Here is an 18,038-nt window from a genome sequence, read left to right on the forward strand (position 1 = left end):
CAAGTCATTTTATGCTTTAATTTTAATTACATTATGGTTTTTTCAATGCACTCAAAAAAATCCATTTTATGGTCAAGTGTAAAAATGTAGCCTAGTGTTCCTCGTTATCAAACTGACTGTCAGTATGTCACTCAATCTCTCCATCTTCTGTCATTGTTTGTAAGTGCCGAATGTTATATTCGAACACCCGACCAGCTGTCGAGACATGAGCCAAGTAACGATTATGATGGGTTGCCGTCTAAAACTAAAAAAATTGCCGTTTCCCATTTGCACAGAGCTGAGCAGTAAAATCCTGCGTCAGTTAACGGACGTAACGTTAACGGTCTGTCCAGGTCCAGGCTGTCAGCAGCGAAGGGGAAGGCGATGGAGAGGTGCACGCCATCGACATTACAACATCGTATGATAGGTTTTCAAGCAATAATGGTGGTGTTTTGGGGTCCTGAATTCTGTTAAGATTTTCTGTAATCCATAAATTATACAACATGTGCATCTTAATCTAGATAGCATGCGTACACGAGACAGATTATACTGAAAAAATTGTAAAGTAATGATATATCCCTTAAAAGTCCTATACTGCACGGGATGTGGCGTTTTAAATTAAAAAATTTCATATTTGATTTTCTTGACGTAGCAAAAGGCAATCGGCAAGTGCTGCACCTTCATGTTACAAAAGTAGATTTACAAAACTTGTTAGTGTTTCATAGCAGCAGGCAAGACAGAACTTTATAATAAACAACACAAAAAAAATAAATAACAAAATAAAAACATAAATAAAACATAGCAAAGAAAACATAGCAAAAGTCTACAGCACGGTATTGTTGTAGAACCATCAATATTATCATAAAGTAACGAATACCGAAAAATACAGTATAGTGAAATGCATCAACATAACAAGATCTGGTTTCACTGTTTTTTCGTCATACGCTGGCAATGTTTAAAATAAATTATTCTTCATTACAGGTCGTACTTTAATATCAAAAAGAGAAGTAAGTACAAGAACCAAATAACCATGATTGCATGCACCAATAAACGTTATTTACCGGCATGGACCCGCGTTACAGCGACCTGTCAGTCTAGTGCAAGACCGGGGAATGTTCGGGGCTAGGTTACCTGTAGCAACCGCACACGTTCGAGTTCTCGCTGCAGAACCTGTTCCACATGTAACTGAGCACCCGGATGCACTCCATGTAGACCACTCTCGACACCCTGTGGTGCATGGTACACGCTCCTGGTAGGGGCCTATGACCAAGCAGTCTGCCACAGTTGCAAACCCGCCTCTTTTACTTATACACCTTCGTCGCCTTCTTCTAGTTCCAGAACCGCAAGGACTTGTGCACCGTGTCCATGCGCTCCATGGCAAATAAGCGGCATCGCATGGTTCATTCCCACACTCCTCTATAACGAAGTGACAAGATAGATCCTTGGCAGGGGCTGTAATCGGAGCCGTTAATCCTTTTCCGACGCATTCACGTCTCTTCTGCCTTTTTCCACCTCCGCCACATTCTTTCGTACAATCGCCGAGAGTCCAAGTGCTCCAGGCATTGCAAACCTGAGTGTTGCAAGGCCGTGTTCGGCGATGAACATTGGGATCAAGACCGGTGCCCCCAAAACAAACCTCAGGCTCAGCTTCCAAACCTTCCTTCCGACAGATTCGACTTTGTATGTTCATCCCAGCGCCGCAGGTTTCAGAGCAACGACTCCAAGAGCTCCACAAGGACCACGAAGTCCTACAACGGCCAATACAAGGAACAACTTCTTGACTGCATCTACGCGTCCGATCCGCTGTGATTTCTCCCGACACAAGAGAAAAGCGGCAAGTTCTGCTGCGAGTTAGTGTTCCGGGAACGTCACATTCACCAGAACAAGACGTCTCAGCCCACGGTGACCACGTCAAACAAATGTCATTATTGCACGTAACGGTATTAACACTATCGTAGTCACTCAGCGCACCTTCAACATCATCCACTATTTCGTGGTCCCGGTTATAATCTGAACACAGAGAGGGATGAGAAATACTTTCATTGAAGAAGCATTCCCTTGTTCGAGTCATATTTCCAGGTTCACAACGACTTGAACATTCAGTGAAGTCTCTCCACGGAAGCCAAAAAGGAACACATTCAGGAATGCAATTATGTATTTCCAGGAAACAGCTCTCTGGAGTCCCAACAAAGGTAGTACTGATGTCATTTTCGGAGACAAGTCCTCCATCGATTATACAGTCCCTTGTTCGAAGATAAACCCCAGTCACTCCACAAATACCGGTACAGTTGGACGAAAACCATTCCCCCCAGGATGGACAGAAGAGATCATTACAAGTTTCCTCTTCGTAATCGGAGCCAATCAAACAACGAGAAGATTGTGATGACACACCTTTCACAAAGCAAGACCGCGAACGGCTCCTTACTGATGGTCCACAAACTTCAAGGCAATCCGACCACGCTTGCCAATTTCCCCAGTCACCTGGACAAAGTTCACCAGAGCAGTTTTCTGAGCCAGTATTGCAAACGTCAGTAACAAAAGATAAATCAGACGGATCCAAACATAAACGAGTAAAACTATAAGTTCCAAGTTCTTCACAACGAGCATCACATTCGCCAGTCAACTCCCATTCTCCCCAAACATTACAAAGATCTGCATTGCATGTTTCTACTTCATTGGGTGATCCACCACATTCATCAGATGATACGATTGTTGAGTTTTCATTTCTACAAATTCGTTCTCTTGATTTTCTTCCTGAAGAACAACTTTCAGAGCATTCGGACCAGCTCTGCCAATTATCCCATGAAGGAGGACATATAGGTGCTCCTAGACAGAACAATGACAAACTGTGGCAAGATTGTTCGTGCAATTCCAGCAAAATATCTTGATCAACACAAGGTCTAGTTCTGGATTGAGTTCCATTTCCTCTGCATGGAGCATCACAATCATCATTGAATGTCCATTCTCCCCAATCTGGGCATAAATGGTCATTGCACGATTCAATTTCCGTTGGTTCAGAAGTTGGATCATCTGTTTGGCAACGAGTGATATCATCGATTTCTTCACCTTTGACATAACAACTTCTGTCCCGACTTCTCGTGGAAGGTCCACAAACATCTCCGCATTCACTCCAATCATTCCATCGTCCCCATTCGCCTGGACATAACTCTCCTACACAGCTCATTTCAAGAGTGTTGCAAACATCTGTGGGAAACGTTGCGTTGGAAGGATTATTACACATTCTCATATGGATTTCTGTTCCATTTTCCTCACAAAGAGCATCACATTCTCCAGTCAACTCCCATTCTCCCCAAACATTACAAAGATCTGCATTGCATGTTTCTACTTCATTGGGTGATCCATCACATTCATCAGATGTTACGATTGTTGAGTTTTCATTTCTACAAATTCGTTCTCTTGAATTTTTTCCTGAAGAACAACTTTCAGAGCATTCGGACCAGCTCTGCCAATTATCCCATGAAGGAGGACATACGGGTGCTCCTAGACAGAACAATGACAAACTGTAGCAAGATTGTTCGTGCAATTCCAGCAAAATATCTTGATCAACACAAGGTCTAGTTCTGGTTCGAGTTCCATTTCCTCTGCATGAAGCATCACAATCATCATTGAGTGTCCATTCTCCCCAATCTGGGCATAAATGGTCATTGCACGATTCAATTTCCGTTGGTTCAGAAGTTGGATCATCTGCTTGGCAACGAGTGATATCATCGATTTCATCACCTTTGACATAACAATTTCTGTCCCGACTTCTCGTGGAAGGTCCACAAACATCTCCGCATTCACTCCAATCATTCCATCGTCCCCATTCGCCTGGACATAACTCTCCTACACAGCTCATTTCACGAGTGTTGCAAACGTCTGTGGGAAACGTTATGTTGGAAGGATTATTGCAAATCCTTGTATGAATTTCTGTTCCATTCTCCTCACAACGAGCATCACATTCTCCAGTCAACTCCCATTCTCCCCAAAAATTACAAAGATCTGCATTGCATGTTTCTACATCATTGGGTGATCCACCACATTCATCAGATGATACGATTGTTGAGTTTTCATTTCTACAAATTCGTTCTCTTAATTTTCTTCCTGAAGAACAACTTTCAGAGCATTCGGACCAACCCTGCCAATTATCCCATGAAGGAGGACATACAGGTGCTCCTAGACAGAACAATGACAAACTGTAGCAAGATTGTTCGTGAAATTCCAGCAAAATATCTTGATCAATACAAGGTCTAGTTCTGGTTTGAGTTCCATTTCCTCTGCATGGAGCATCACAATCATCATTGAGTGTCCATTCTCCCCAGGATGGACAGAAGAGATCATTGCACGATTCAATTTCCGTTGGTTCAGAAGTTGGATCATCTGTTTGGCAACGAGTGATATCATCGATTTCTTCACCTTTGACATAACAATTTCTGTCCCGATTTCTCGTGGAAGGTCCACAAACATCTCCGCATTCACTCCAATCATTCCATCGTCCCCATTCGACTGGACATAACTCTCCTACGCAGCTCATTTCAAGAGTGTTGCAAACATCTGAGGGAAACGTTGCGTTGGAAGGATTATTACACATTCTCATATGGATTTCTGTTCCATTTTCCTCACAACGAGCATCACATTCTCCAGTCAACTCCCATTCTCCCCAAACATTACAAAGATCTGCATTGCATGTTTCTACTTCATTGGGTGATCCATCACATTCATCAGATGATACGATTGTTGAGTTTTCATTTCTACAAATTCGTTCTCTTGATTTTCTTCCTGAAGAACAACTTTCAGAGCATTCGGACCAGCTCTGCCAATTATCCCATGAAGGAGGACATATGGGTGCTCCTAGACAAAACAATGACAAACTGTGGCAAGATTGTTCGTGAAATTCCAGCAAAATATCTTGATCAACACAAGGTCTAGTTCTGGTTTGAGTTCCATTTCCTCTGCATGGAGCATCACAATCATCATTGAGTGTCCATTCTCCCCAATCTGGGCATAAATGGTCATTGCACAATTCAATTTCCGTTGGTTCAGAAGTTGGATCATCTGCTTGGCAACGTGTGATATCATCGATTTCGTCACCTTTGACATAACAATTTCTGTCCCGACTTCTCGTGGAAGGTCCACAAACATCTCCGCATTCACTCCAATCATTCCATCGTCCCCATTCGACTGGACATAACTCTCCTACACAGCTCATTTCAAGAGTGTTGCAAACATCTGAGGGAAACGTTGCATTTGAGGGGTTCATGCAAATCCTCGTATGAATTGCTGTTCCATTCTCCTCACATCGAGCATCACATTCTCCAGTCAACTCCCATTCTCCCCAAACATTACAAAGATCTGCATTGCATGTTTCTACATCATTGGGTGATCCACCACAATCATCAGATGTTACGATTGTTGAGTTTTCATTTCTACAAATTCGCTCTCTTGATTTTCTTCCTGAAGAACAACTTTCAGAGCATTCGGACCAGCTCTGCCAATTATCCCATGAAGGAGGACATATAGGTGCTCCTAGACAGAACAATGACAAACTGTGGCAAGATTGTTCGTGAAATTCCAGCAAAATATCTTGATCAACACAAGGTCTAGTTCTGGTTTGAGTTCCATTTCCCTTGCATGGAGCATCACAATCATCATTGAGTGTCCATGCTCCCCAATCTGGACATAAGTGGTCATTGCACAATTCAATTTCCGTTGGTTCAGAAGTTGGATCATCAGCTTGGCAACGAGTGATATCATCGATTTCTTCACTGTTGACATAACAACTTCTGTCCCGACTTCTCGTGGAAGGTCCACAAACATCTCCGCATTCACTCCAATCATTCCATCGTCCCCATTCGCCTGGACATAACTCTCCTACACAGCTCATTTCACGAGTGTTGCAAACATCTGTGGGAAACGTTGCGTTGGAAGGATTATTGCAAATCCTTGTATGAATTTCTCTTCCATTCTCCTCACAACGAGCATCACATTCGCCAGTCAACTCCCATTCTCCCCAAACATTACAAAGATCTGCATTGCATGTTTCTACATCATTGGGTGATCCATCACATTCATCAGATGTTACGATTGTTGAGTTTTCATTTCTACAAATTCGTTCTCTTGATTTTCTTCCTGAAGAACAACTTTCAGAGCATTCGGACCAACCATGCCAATTATCCCATGAAGGAGGACATACGGGTGCTCCTAGACAGAACAATGACAAACTGTAGCAAGTGTGTTCGTGAAATTCCAGCAAAATATCTTGATCAATACAAGGTCTAGTTCTGGTTCGAGTTCCATTTCCTCTGCATGGAGCATCACAATCATCATTGAGTGTCCATTCTCCCCAATCTGGACATAAGTGGTCATTGCACGATTCAATTTCCGTTGGTTCAGAAGTTGGATCATCTGCTTGGCAACGAGTGATATCATCGATTTCATCACCTTTGACATAACAACTTCTGTCCCGATTTCTCGTGGAAGGTCCACAAACATCTCCGCATGCACTCCAATCATTCCATCGTCCCCATTCGCCTGGACATAACTCTCCTACACAGCTCATTTCATGGGTGTTGCAAACATCTGAGGGAAACGTTATGTTGGAAGGATTATTGCAAATCCTCGTATGAATTTCTGTTCCATTCTCCTCACAACGAGCATCACATTCTCCAGTCAACTCCCATTCTCCCCAAACATTACAAAGATCGGCATTGCATGTTTTCACTTCATTGGGTGATCCATCACATTCATCAGATGTTACGATTGTTGAGTTTTCATTTCTACAAATTCGTTCTCTTGATTTTCTTCCTGAAGAACAACTTTCAGAGCATTCGGACCAGCTCTGCCAATTATCCCATGAAGGAGGACATATGGGTGCTCCTAGACAAAACAATGACAAACTGTGGCAAGATTGTTCGTGAAATTCCAGCAAAATATCTTGATCAACACAAGGTCTAGTTCTGGTTTGAGTTCCATTTCCTCTGCATGGAGCATCACAATCATCATTGAGTGTCCATTCTCCCCAATCTGGGCATAAATGGTCATTGCACAATTCAATTTCCGTTGGTTCAGAAGTTGGATCATCTGCTTGGCAACGTGTGATATCATCGATTTCGTCACCTTTGACATAACAATTTCTGTCCCGACTTCTGGTGGAAGGTCCGCAAACATCTCCGCATGCACTCCAATCATTCCATCGTCCCCATTCGCCTGGACATAACACTCCTACACAGCTCATTTCAAGAGTGTTGCAAACATCTGAGGGAAACGTTGCATTTGAGGGGTTCATGCAAATCCTCGTATGAATTGCTGTTCCATTCTCCTCACAACGAGCATCACATTCCCCAATCAACTCCCATTCTCCCCAAACATTACAAAGATCTGCATTGCATGTTTCTACATCATTGGGTGATCCATCACATTCATCAGATGTTACGATTGTTGAGTTTTCATTTCTACAAATTCGTTCTCTTGATTTTCTTCCTGAAGAACAACTTTCAGAGCATTCGGACCAACCCTGCCAATTATCCCATGAAGGAGGACATACGGGTGCTCCTAGACAGAACAATGACAAACTGTAGCAAGATTGTTCGTGAAATTCCAGCAAAATATCTTGATCAATACAAGGTCTAGTTCTGGTTCGAGTTCCATTTCCTCTGCATGGAGCATCACAATCATCATTGAGTGTCCATTCTCCCCAATCTGGGCATAAATGGTCATTGCACGATTCAATTTCCGTTGGTTCAGAAGTTGGATCATCTGCTTGGCAACGTGTGATATCATCGATTTCATCACCTTTCACATAACAACTTCTGTCCCGACTTCTCGTGGAAGGTCCACAAACATCTCCGCATTCACTCCAATCATTCCATCGTCCCCATTCGCCTGGACATAACTCTCCTACGCAGCTCATTTCAAGAGTGTTGCAAACATCTGAGGGAAACGTTGCGTTGGAAGGATTATTGCAAATCCTTGTATGAATTTCTGTTCCATTCTCTTCACAACGAGCATCACATTCGCCAGTCAACTCCCATTCTCCCCAAACATTACAAAGATCTGCATTGCATGTTTCTACATCATTGGGTGATCCATCACATTCATCAGATGTTACGATTGTTGAGTTTTCATTTCTACAAATTCGTTCTCTTGATTTTCTTCCTGAAGAACAACTTTCAGAGCATTCGGACCAACCATGCCAATTATCCCATGAAGGAGGACATACGGGTGCTCCTAGACAGAACAATGACAAACTGTAGCAAGTGTGTTCGTGAAATTCCAGCAAAATATCTTGATCAATACAAGGTCTAGTTCTGGTTCGAGTTCCATTTCCTCTGCATGGAGCATCACAATCATCATTGAGTGTCCATTCTCCCCAATCTGGACATAAGTGGTCATTGCACGATTCAATTTCCGTTGGTTCAGAAGTTGGATCATCTGCTTGGCAACGAGTGATATCATCGATTTCATCACCTTTGACATAACAACTTCTGTCCCGATTTCTCGTGGAAGGTCCACAAACATCTCCGCATGCACTCCAATCATTCCATCGTCCCCATTCGCCTGGACATAACTCTCCTACACAGCTCATTTCATGGGTGTTGCAAACATCTGAGGGAAACGTTATGTTGGAAGGATTATTGCAAATCCTCGTATGAATTTCTGTTCCATTCTCCTCACAACGAGCATCACATTCTCCAGTCAACTCCCATTCTCCCCAAACATTACAAAGATCTTCATTGCATGTTTCTACTTCATTGGGTGATCCATCACATTCATCAGATGTTACGATTGTTGAGTTTTCATTTCTACAAATTCGTTCTCTTGATTTTCTTCCTGTAGAACAACTTTCAGAGCATTCGGACCAGCTCTGCCAATTATCCCATGAAGGAGGACATACGGGTGCTCCTAGACAAAACAATGACAAACTGTGGCAAGATTGTTCGTGCAATTTCAGCAAAATATTTTGATCAACACAAGGTCTAGTTCTGGTTTGAGTTCCATTTCCTCTGCATGAAGCATCACAATCATCGTTGAGTGTCCATTCTCCCCAATCTGGGCATAAATTGTTGTTGCACAATTCCATTTCCGTTGGTTCAGAAGTTGGATCATCTGCTTGGCAACGAGTGATATCATCGATTTCATCACCTTTCACATAACAACTTCTGTCCCGATTTCTCGTGGAAGGTCCACATACATCTCCGCATTCACTCCAATCATTCCATCGTCCCCATTCGCCTGGACATAACTCTCCTACACAGCTCATTTCACGAGTGTTGCAAACGTCTGTGGGAAACGTTACGTTGGAAGGATTATTGCAAATCCTTGTATGAATTTCTGTTCCATTCTCCTCACAACGAGCATCACATTCGCCAGTCAACTCCCATTCTCCCCAAACATTACAAAGATCTGCATTGCATGTTTCTACATCATTGGGTGATCCATCACAGTCATCAGATGATACGATTGTTGAGTTTTCATTTCTACAAATTCGTTCCCTTGATTTTCTTCCTGAAGAACAACTTTCAGAGCATTCAGACCAGCTCTGCCAATTATCCCATGAAGGAGGACATGTGGGAGCCCCATTACACTGAATGGTTTTTAAGTAGCAACTTCCATTATGTATTATTTGGTATGCTAAATTATCCAAACATGTTCTTTCCTCAGTTCGGACTCCTTTTGTCCTGCATGATGCATTGCACGCTGATGCATTCGACCAACCTGACCAAGAATTGCAAAGTTCTTGGTTGCATAGACCATTTTCTACATCAAGAGGAACGAACTTAACAGCATCCGTTAGTTGCTCACATCCGGTGTCAATTCCTGCGTAGATATTATATAAGCATAAGAATTTTATAGGTGGCTGTGAGGTATACATCAACATGTTTCAGATAACTAATGCTAATTTATTTTATGGTAGGTTGTGCCACAGCCGTCACTACCACAACTTTTTGTACGTTTGAAGAACCTTCTTTTATAAGTTCACTGAGTTGATAGTCTCAAGTCTTACATAAGTAATGACAGTACCTTCAGAAGAGGAGAGGACACAACGTCTACTGCGTGATTGTGTGCCTGGCCCGCAGGAGTCTGAACATTTTTCCCAATCGGACCATATTTCCCAAGATGCGACATTACACTGCGACGGATTCTGGCAAACTTCAGTCTCAGTTGCGGGACCAGTGCATGCTTCTGTGAGAAAAGCTTGTCTCGTCCTACCGAAGCTTGTGTTGGAAATTAAACCTTCGCATCGTCGTCTTCTTCTCCTTATCCCTCCTTCGGAACATGGCTGAGTGGCTGTACAAGGAGACCACTCCCTCCAAGAATTCCACTCCGCGATGTTTTCTTCATCTGCAACATATCAGTATGTAACTTTATGGTTCGTAGGAAATTATTTATCTAGGAATCCCAAAAAAAATCTTATCACTGTTTACTTCGTCTATTCTCTCTTGCGTCAGGTTGCAATACTGCTGGAAGTGAGCAGATGCTTTCCATTTTACCCCTCAGAATGACACCTGGGTTCCAGCAGCATCCCAGCGCTATGCATTCAGACCTAAAACGTTTCCGTTAAAAGACTCGGATCAAATCTACTCTGCAAGATTCGGTTTTGTGAGAAAACAGAAACGGTCGATATCCATGAAAATATTGGCTTGGGCACATCTCTAATGAACAACTACTTGGAATAGTTTCCAACAAAAATTATCTGAAACGTTGTAAAGTTTCGAAAACATTTTACCTGGTGATGGTAGAGGAGGAGCTACAAGGAATGGCAGCTTCGCCGATGTCGCATCCAACCCAAAACGGATTCTCTTCCTCCTCAAGCGAGATCACTGGAAGATCTACTTGAGCTGGAATCCAAAAATCTGCTCTTCTTGCGTCAATTGGAAGATCAGGACCTATAACAATTGATGACTGTGATTGGTTATTTAGAGTAAAATCGAAATAGCTTTTACAGGAAAAACCTGGCTGTAAGCATTTTCAGTGCTTCAGATGGTCAATTGTTATTAGGCTCTAGGATTTATATTTGCCAAAGCAGTTAGTTTTGTAAATTGTACTTCTCTTGAATTAACAATGTTTTATTATAACTAAGAATCGAAAGTGATATGTGAGATATTAGCATACAAACCGTTTGGTAGGTATCCGTCTGGTGAGGTGAAACGCGACAAAGGAGAGAAACAATTCTGGCCATCCCAACAACAAGCCTGGTCCAAACAGCGTTTTCTAAAAGGCTTGTTTATGATATGCTTAGCTCAGATCTACTAGTTTAGGATCTTTTAAGAAAACAATAGGTAATTCATGGTGCAGCTGTTAAGTTTACAATAATCAAACAGAAGATTTAACACGCAGCAGTAAAATGTAAGACTATCCCTTTTTTTGAAAATGCAAACGAAAACGTCAAATGCTAAATAGTACCAAGACACACCTGTTGTCTCCGACGCATGAAGCAACCATGCTCGGTGATTCTTCTGACTCGGTTGGTTCGTCGCTACCTGATGGGGGACATTCCAGGACAACACTGAAGTTTTCGTAACTATATCTACTGGTCGGGGAAGCTTCCTCAGTACTATTGACGTCATTGTCCGTGATCCTGCCGTTAAGCTGTTCGTCCAAAGTGGCGAGAATTTGAGCTAAATGTATCAATTAAGAACACCTTTTTATAAAAAAAATAATACAATTTTTTAACTGGAGTAAACGTTAAAACGTTAGTTAAACGTGAAAAAGGTTTCAAAATGACAGAAGCCAAGCTGTTATCAGCGATGCTACTTTATGACGTATTAATAATTATTTTATAATCAATAAAATGTAAACTCGATCATTTAACACTGCGGTGGTAGGTTTGTAAGTTTACCAACAGAGGTAGGTTTAATTACGTGGTGATCTTTGCGGCAGATACGTCATGTTTTACGCAAAATTTTCATCCGTCTAACAAAGCGCGTTTTGCTTTTGATGTGCTAGCACTTACATGCTTTGAAATGATATCGAAGATTAGATTGTATGATAATTAATTTTCGAAGGGTCACCAGACGATAATTGTTTAAACGTTAAACGTGACAAAGGTTTCAAAATAACAGAAGCCAAGCTGTTATCAGCGATGCTACTTTATAACGTATTAATAATTAATTTATAATCAATAAAAAGTAAACTCGATCATTTTAAATTGGAACGGTCCCAGAAGCAGTAATAACATAGTATTACAGGCGAGCCAAGCAAAGTATACAATAACGTTTGCATCAATCACAACACTGACAATTTAATGAGATAAATAAAAGACTGAAGCAAGTACGACCGTTTATAAACCAAAGAATCATCAAACAGCAACATCAACGAAACCCATTCGTGGAATGACAACAAGAATCCCGGTCTTGGAATTTATGACTTTTGTGTAAACAGCAAGCAACTAGAATAAGCTACGTCCGTGTCAGCCGCCGGTTAGCCGTGAGGTGGCGCATCGTAGTGAACATTGGTCACGCGATCTTTTAACACTGTGCTAGTCGGTTTGTCAGTTAACCAAAAAAGGTAGGTTTAATTACGTGGTGATCTTTGCGGCAGATACGTCATGTTTTACGGAAAATTTTCATTTGTCTAACAAAGCGCGTTTTGTTTTTGATGTGCTAGTACTTACATGCTTTGAAATGATATCGAAGATTAGATTGTATGATAATTAATTTTCGAAGGGTCGCCAGACGATAGATTTTCATCAAAATCTTACCTAAAACTGCACTATTTTCAGAATTTAAAACGGGTTCCAGCTCGAAGCAATATGGTTCGTCAAGGTTTGGATTCCAACAGCACGACAACTCCAAACAAGCCTCCCTGCAAGTCAAACAATTAAACTCATGGTCTTGATAAATTTCATTTTGTCACAACATCACTAAAGGGTAGTGGTGGGACTCAGCAGGTTCTTGGAATTGTAATGACCTCCGCGAACCGGTTGTTAATAAGCATATATATAGGCCTATGTGTATATCGGCCCCGGGTCAATATGACATGCTGCTAGTGAGAGAACCGGATGTTAAAATAATTGAATCCCACCGCTGCTAAAGGAGAACCCAGTAGCAATATGCAAATAAACAGAAATAATTCCATTGTAGCACATGAGCGATAGAAGGATAAAAATAAAAACTTGTCAATTATCTCAAAGTTTTTGAGTCGTTTTAAGAGGTAAGGTTAATTTGGGCACTAAGCTTAGCTTAGAATACTATTGCAGAATTTGTCAAACGTTTTCAGTTAGCGTTCTTCTTACAGAATTTAGATTATCCCGCCGTTGAGATAAGGCGAGACCCCATCAAAGTATATTATGGCAAGTTTAACCTTTGCAAACCATCTAACCGCTTAATCTTATGTGGTAATTACAGACAACATTATTAGTTGTTTTCGTTAAAAATATTAATAACCGCATCTTGTATTACCATTGCGGTGAGAATCAGGCGTTAAAGAATTTCAAGAAAATTCCTATTTCAAGTAAACCCAATAGCCTAGTACTAGAACAGTGATAAACGCCAAAACTACATAATAAAGAACTAATCCAACCTAGTAATTCTTCCATCTGTTGTACAAGGCCGCCTCGAAGCATTGGTGTCAGAGGCGCACTGCAAAACAACTAGATTTCTAATTCCGGGGTTGAAGAAAGTTCGAGTGGGATTCACGGGGATAAAAAAGTCGCTAGAAGCGGTGGTGACAGGAGCTGTGGGGAGGCTGATGTCCTTCCCTGGAGTACAATGAATTTATTTTAAATGTTTTGTAGGTTATGTTGCACATTGAAATATGTCAAAGATCACTTACTGCTATGATATATCAATTTAACAACTCAAATTTTGTGTTTAATCTAAATGAAAGATTATTCTAGGAAAACAGCATCGTTTAAGAATGATCCACCTCTTGGATAATAGCAGAATGGAAAAGATGAAGAGTGGTAGCAACATCCTAACCCGTGACAGACATCTTCTCCCAATGTCCAGTTCCCACAAGATATCTTCTCATGCCTTTGCAGGCGACACTCTTCCGCGCAGGCGTCGACGGTTTCTGTTCAATACAAAGTCGCTTCCAATTAGATTTTGACGCAAGATAAACAAAACCAATATAAATCGGTTATTACAATAGCTGTTCTTTGATGACGGCTAGCTACAGTTACGATGTAGGCTTAACCTAGAGGCTACAACGAGTAAAAACAAGAATTTTAATGGACAAAGGCCGAACACTAACCCATCCTTTTAAAGCAAGTCGGAATCGACTCGTCTTCAGTTGGAGAATGACAACAATTGTTGATGAGACAAGTCCTCTCCGAAAGATCTTCTCCGGCCGGGCAGGGAGTTTTTTCTGTTTCCGTGGCGGAGCAAACACACTCTGGGATAGATATAATTTTTATTACGAAAAACGACGTAGGTTTTCCCAGAAGAAAAACCATAAATTACTTGTCGGACAGGAAATAATACAACAGCGTTACTGACATATAAACGTGTGTTAGATGTTGCTAAAAATAAGTGAACGAAAGAAACACAAGTCATAGCCCGTAGGTGCATCAGAATTAACGTGTGAGTGATCATTTACATATCATGATCATGATAAAGTAATTAAGTGGTCACCAGCAAACACGAAAGCACTCAGAAGGCGATAAAATCAAAGTATAACCAACCGATAGTTGATCTGATCACAACGACACGATAAGTGGCTCATGGTTAACTTCTGAATGATGGCATAGTTCATTACAAGCCCAGCTTACCTAAAACTATGTCGTCACTATTGGAGCTGGAGATAGGATGAAAACAAAAGGGAAATCCTGCCCCTGGGTTCCAGCAACAAGATGATTCAATACATCGATCCCTGTGAATATAATGCAGGCGTAAAAGGAATACTTTTTCGAAAATAATTGTTTGTTGAACTAAACTGTGTATATTATTGCAATGTGTTAAGAATTTAAGATATTCAAAGGCATATTTTATCAAAATCCTACTGCTGCCATGCTAGAAAATATTTTTAAAAGTCTATTTATAAATTATGTGTACCTAGTAGGCTGTGTGTCAGCGCACGGTATCCTAGCGGGGCTCGCGTCACACTCCGAGCGTCCCAAGGTGTCATTCTCCGGTATAAAGAAGATTTGATCGGGACCCCAGGGCAGAAGGTAATCGCTCTCGGGAAGTTCTAGAGTCCCAGCAGTCGGAAGAGTGACGTTACTTTCTGAAATAAAATGCTTCAATTGTTGTAAGAACAATATAGGAGCTCTATTTGCTATATTACGCAGCTGCAAAGAGAGATCTATAGATGCGTAGTATCGTTCTGCAAAAATAGTTCCCGGAATAATTACAGCATTATTCCTGTTTATAGATCAGAAAGAAGTTGATGGAAATATTACAAATGTTTCTGTTTTGAACAACTGTAACATCTGTTGTTAATCCATTAATTAATTAATTTTTTATCAAACGCTTTGAAGCATTTTCAAAGAAAAATCACATTAAGAGCTATAATAATTGTTTCCGACAGATTATAATTAGAACACAAATTTTGAACATAAAATCGACTAACCGCCGGGATAATAGCAGAATGGGAAAGTTCTTCTGTCATAGCAACAATTCAAGTTCAAACAATTTTCCTCTCCGTACGTCCAATTTGCACAAGGTATCTTTTCATGACGTTTCAATTCGCATCGACCTTTATAAAAAGCAGATCGTAATCTTGAAAAAAGGTTGATGCGGTAAATAATTGATACGTTAAAAAGTTATTTGCGTGTCACATCTTTGCTGAAAAGAACATCATTGAATATTTTGATCGAAAAGGCTAAACCTTAAAATATTCGTTCTGAAAAAAAAAAACAGAAAAACTGCAATTAGATTTCTCAAAAATATCTGTTGATCCGCGTGATATTTTGGCATTTCTTGAAATGTCTTGTCCTTCTACGAGGGACTGATAAAATTAAAATGATGAATCGAAATGTACATACAACTAAATTATAAAAGGCTTTTGCAATTGTTAACAATCGACATAGAAATCATTTTGTTGTGTTTTCTAAATAAACCTGTATGCAAACAACCTTCGTCGTTACTTCATTTGCATTACTGCGGATTAAGTTCGTGATATTTGCTCGAAAAACCGGTTAAGTTTCTTTATAAGGTAATATGTATTCGTTAATGACATGTTTGAACGTCATAAAGTGACTTTGATGAAAAGTTTGAGTCGGGTTATACAATTTTAACTTCAAAATAAATAAGGTCAGGCAAAAACAACAAACGTACGTTTAAATGTAAACTTCGCTTATCAAGGCAGTAACGTTAAGAATAAAAAATTGGATCCTTGTAGCAAATATTAGTCTATATCAAAACAAAAATAAACCAACCAGTTGATTCTTGAGCGTTGGCAAGAGCAAGTAAGAATGTAACCAGAACGATAGCACCAAATAATTTGGGAAAATGTTGTCCAAAAAATCCTTTTCCACGCATTTTAACTCTGTGAAAATGATCTATAGCCCACCAAGAGGATGTAGCCGTTTTACCTGCCTGTAAGCTACAAAAACCTTCTCGGCCCTGAACAAAAGCATTATTAAATTATAACTTAGTAAAATTTTATGTTTTAGTTTGCTGTGTAATTATTTAATAGAATAATTCTCAAAATACTGCCACCAACATGCAATTCTGCATCGCATGTCGTTCCTCACTCGAGCTTACACTTGCATTGAGCGCAATATCCGGTAATTTATGGCGTGGTGATTATAAGATCTAACACGTGGTTCTTCGCGACTGTTCGTTTATTACAATCTTTGCATTCTTGAACCCTGGCCAGCCCTTATCTGATAAAATAGCTTGTAACAGAGAACAACCTGCACACAGCTTTCGGTCGGGACAAGATAATGCAAATTAGCAACAAACGAGCCTAACAACACTGGCACTGTCGTGCAAATTATCTTGACGAAAATCGTGAATTAAAATTTTCTGAGTCTGCAAAAGAAGGGTCGAAGATTTGATCTAAATCGTCTCTCGGTGTCTTTCAATTCCAAAAAATGTCTATGATCTCAGCATATTTAAACGAAACAAGCGTCAACCCTTTCTCACAAACTTTAGCCTAGCCCTGGGGCTTAGTGCACTCTCCAAAACTCGCTACATTACCGTCGAAACCTCTTTGGAGGAGATAAAATATGGCATCTGCGCTACTGCGTCTGTTCCCGCCTATATAATTTTCCGTCGGCAATATCTGGTTTGTTGAATTGAAAGAAATCCATAAAAGACTAGAAGTCATGGGATGACAACTCTAAACTGCACAAGTTCCTATCAACCATCTAATTTTTATATATGATATATATTCATTATATATAATGTATGATTGTTATATATGATCCAGCTAATTATAGCCTAATTAGCTGCGCGTCGTCCGTACAACAAACAGATTTGTAAATAAAATCATGACTTGCAAATATTCACACAATTTCACCATTAAACTATAATAAAAAAGTAATTTAGGACTTCTAAGAAACTACGGTGCTACTCAATAACGTATAAAGGGAATGGGGTATTGGGCTATGACCGCTCCCCACGAACCCAATTGCTGGGAGCCAGAGACTTTTTACGTTTTCAATTCTTTTCCTTTATCACGTTTTCTTGCTTGCGACTCCTTGTAACTATTGCAATATTGTACTCTGAAAGCTGTCGACAGCATTGTTATAAAATAATGACCACATTCATGAAAAAAAGTTGGCTGATCGCACAACACAGCAGATTGCTTGTCAAGCATTGTGAGAAAAATTCGATCGCCTACTTTCAATACAACAAACCGCGCATTGTAGCTGTTGATACGGCGTTGTTGTTTGTTGTTAAATCGAGTAGGAAAAGCAAATTCAGGTTATTTATATTTTCCAAGATAGATTTTGTGAAAAAATACGTTGCATAACTTACTAAGACATGAAAAACAATTACGGCGTCTAGGCAATACTAGGTTGTTTTTTAACTGATCTTTGAAACAAATTTACTGTAATAAGCGGGTTGTGCGGCGTTTCAAAATTGTACGCCAAAAATTGCCAGACTTTTTTTCTTACTAATTCAATTTGGCGGAGTTAAGTGATTCTACGACAATTTTAGTAGGCCTAC

At 40.3% G+C, this 18,038-nt stretch overlaps 1 protein-coding gene across 1 annotated transcript; it reads right to left on the reverse strand.

Moving 5' to 3' along the window:
* Positions 1-4: 4 nt before the first annotated feature.
* Positions 5-17,709, reverse strand: LOC143456066 (SCO-spondin-like). The gene is made up of 14 exons (XM_076955139.1): positions 16,298-17,709; positions 15,490-15,615; positions 14,973-15,144; positions 14,690-14,790; positions 14,173-14,313; positions 13,846-13,992; positions 13,501-13,678; positions 12,680-12,783; positions 11,393-11,597; positions 11,096-11,190; positions 10,706-10,865; positions 10,404-10,522; positions 10,000-10,320; positions 5-9,795 (listed from the first exon to the last, which is right to left on the reverse strand). Exons 1-14 carry the CDS (start codon positions 16,398-16,400, stop codon positions 1,037-1,039), a joined length of 10,731 nt encoding a protein of 3,576 aa, XP_076811254.1. The 5' UTR covers positions 16,401-17,709; the 3' UTR covers positions 5-1,036.
* Positions 17,710-18,038: the final 329 nt, after the last annotated feature.

This window comes from Clavelina lepadiformis, chromosome 1 (assembly GCF_947623445.1).
Source record: "Clavelina lepadiformis chromosome 1, kaClaLepa1.1, whole genome shotgun sequence".
Lineage (NCBI taxonomy): Eukaryota > Metazoa > Chordata > Ascidiacea > Aplousobranchia > Clavelinidae > Clavelina > Clavelina lepadiformis.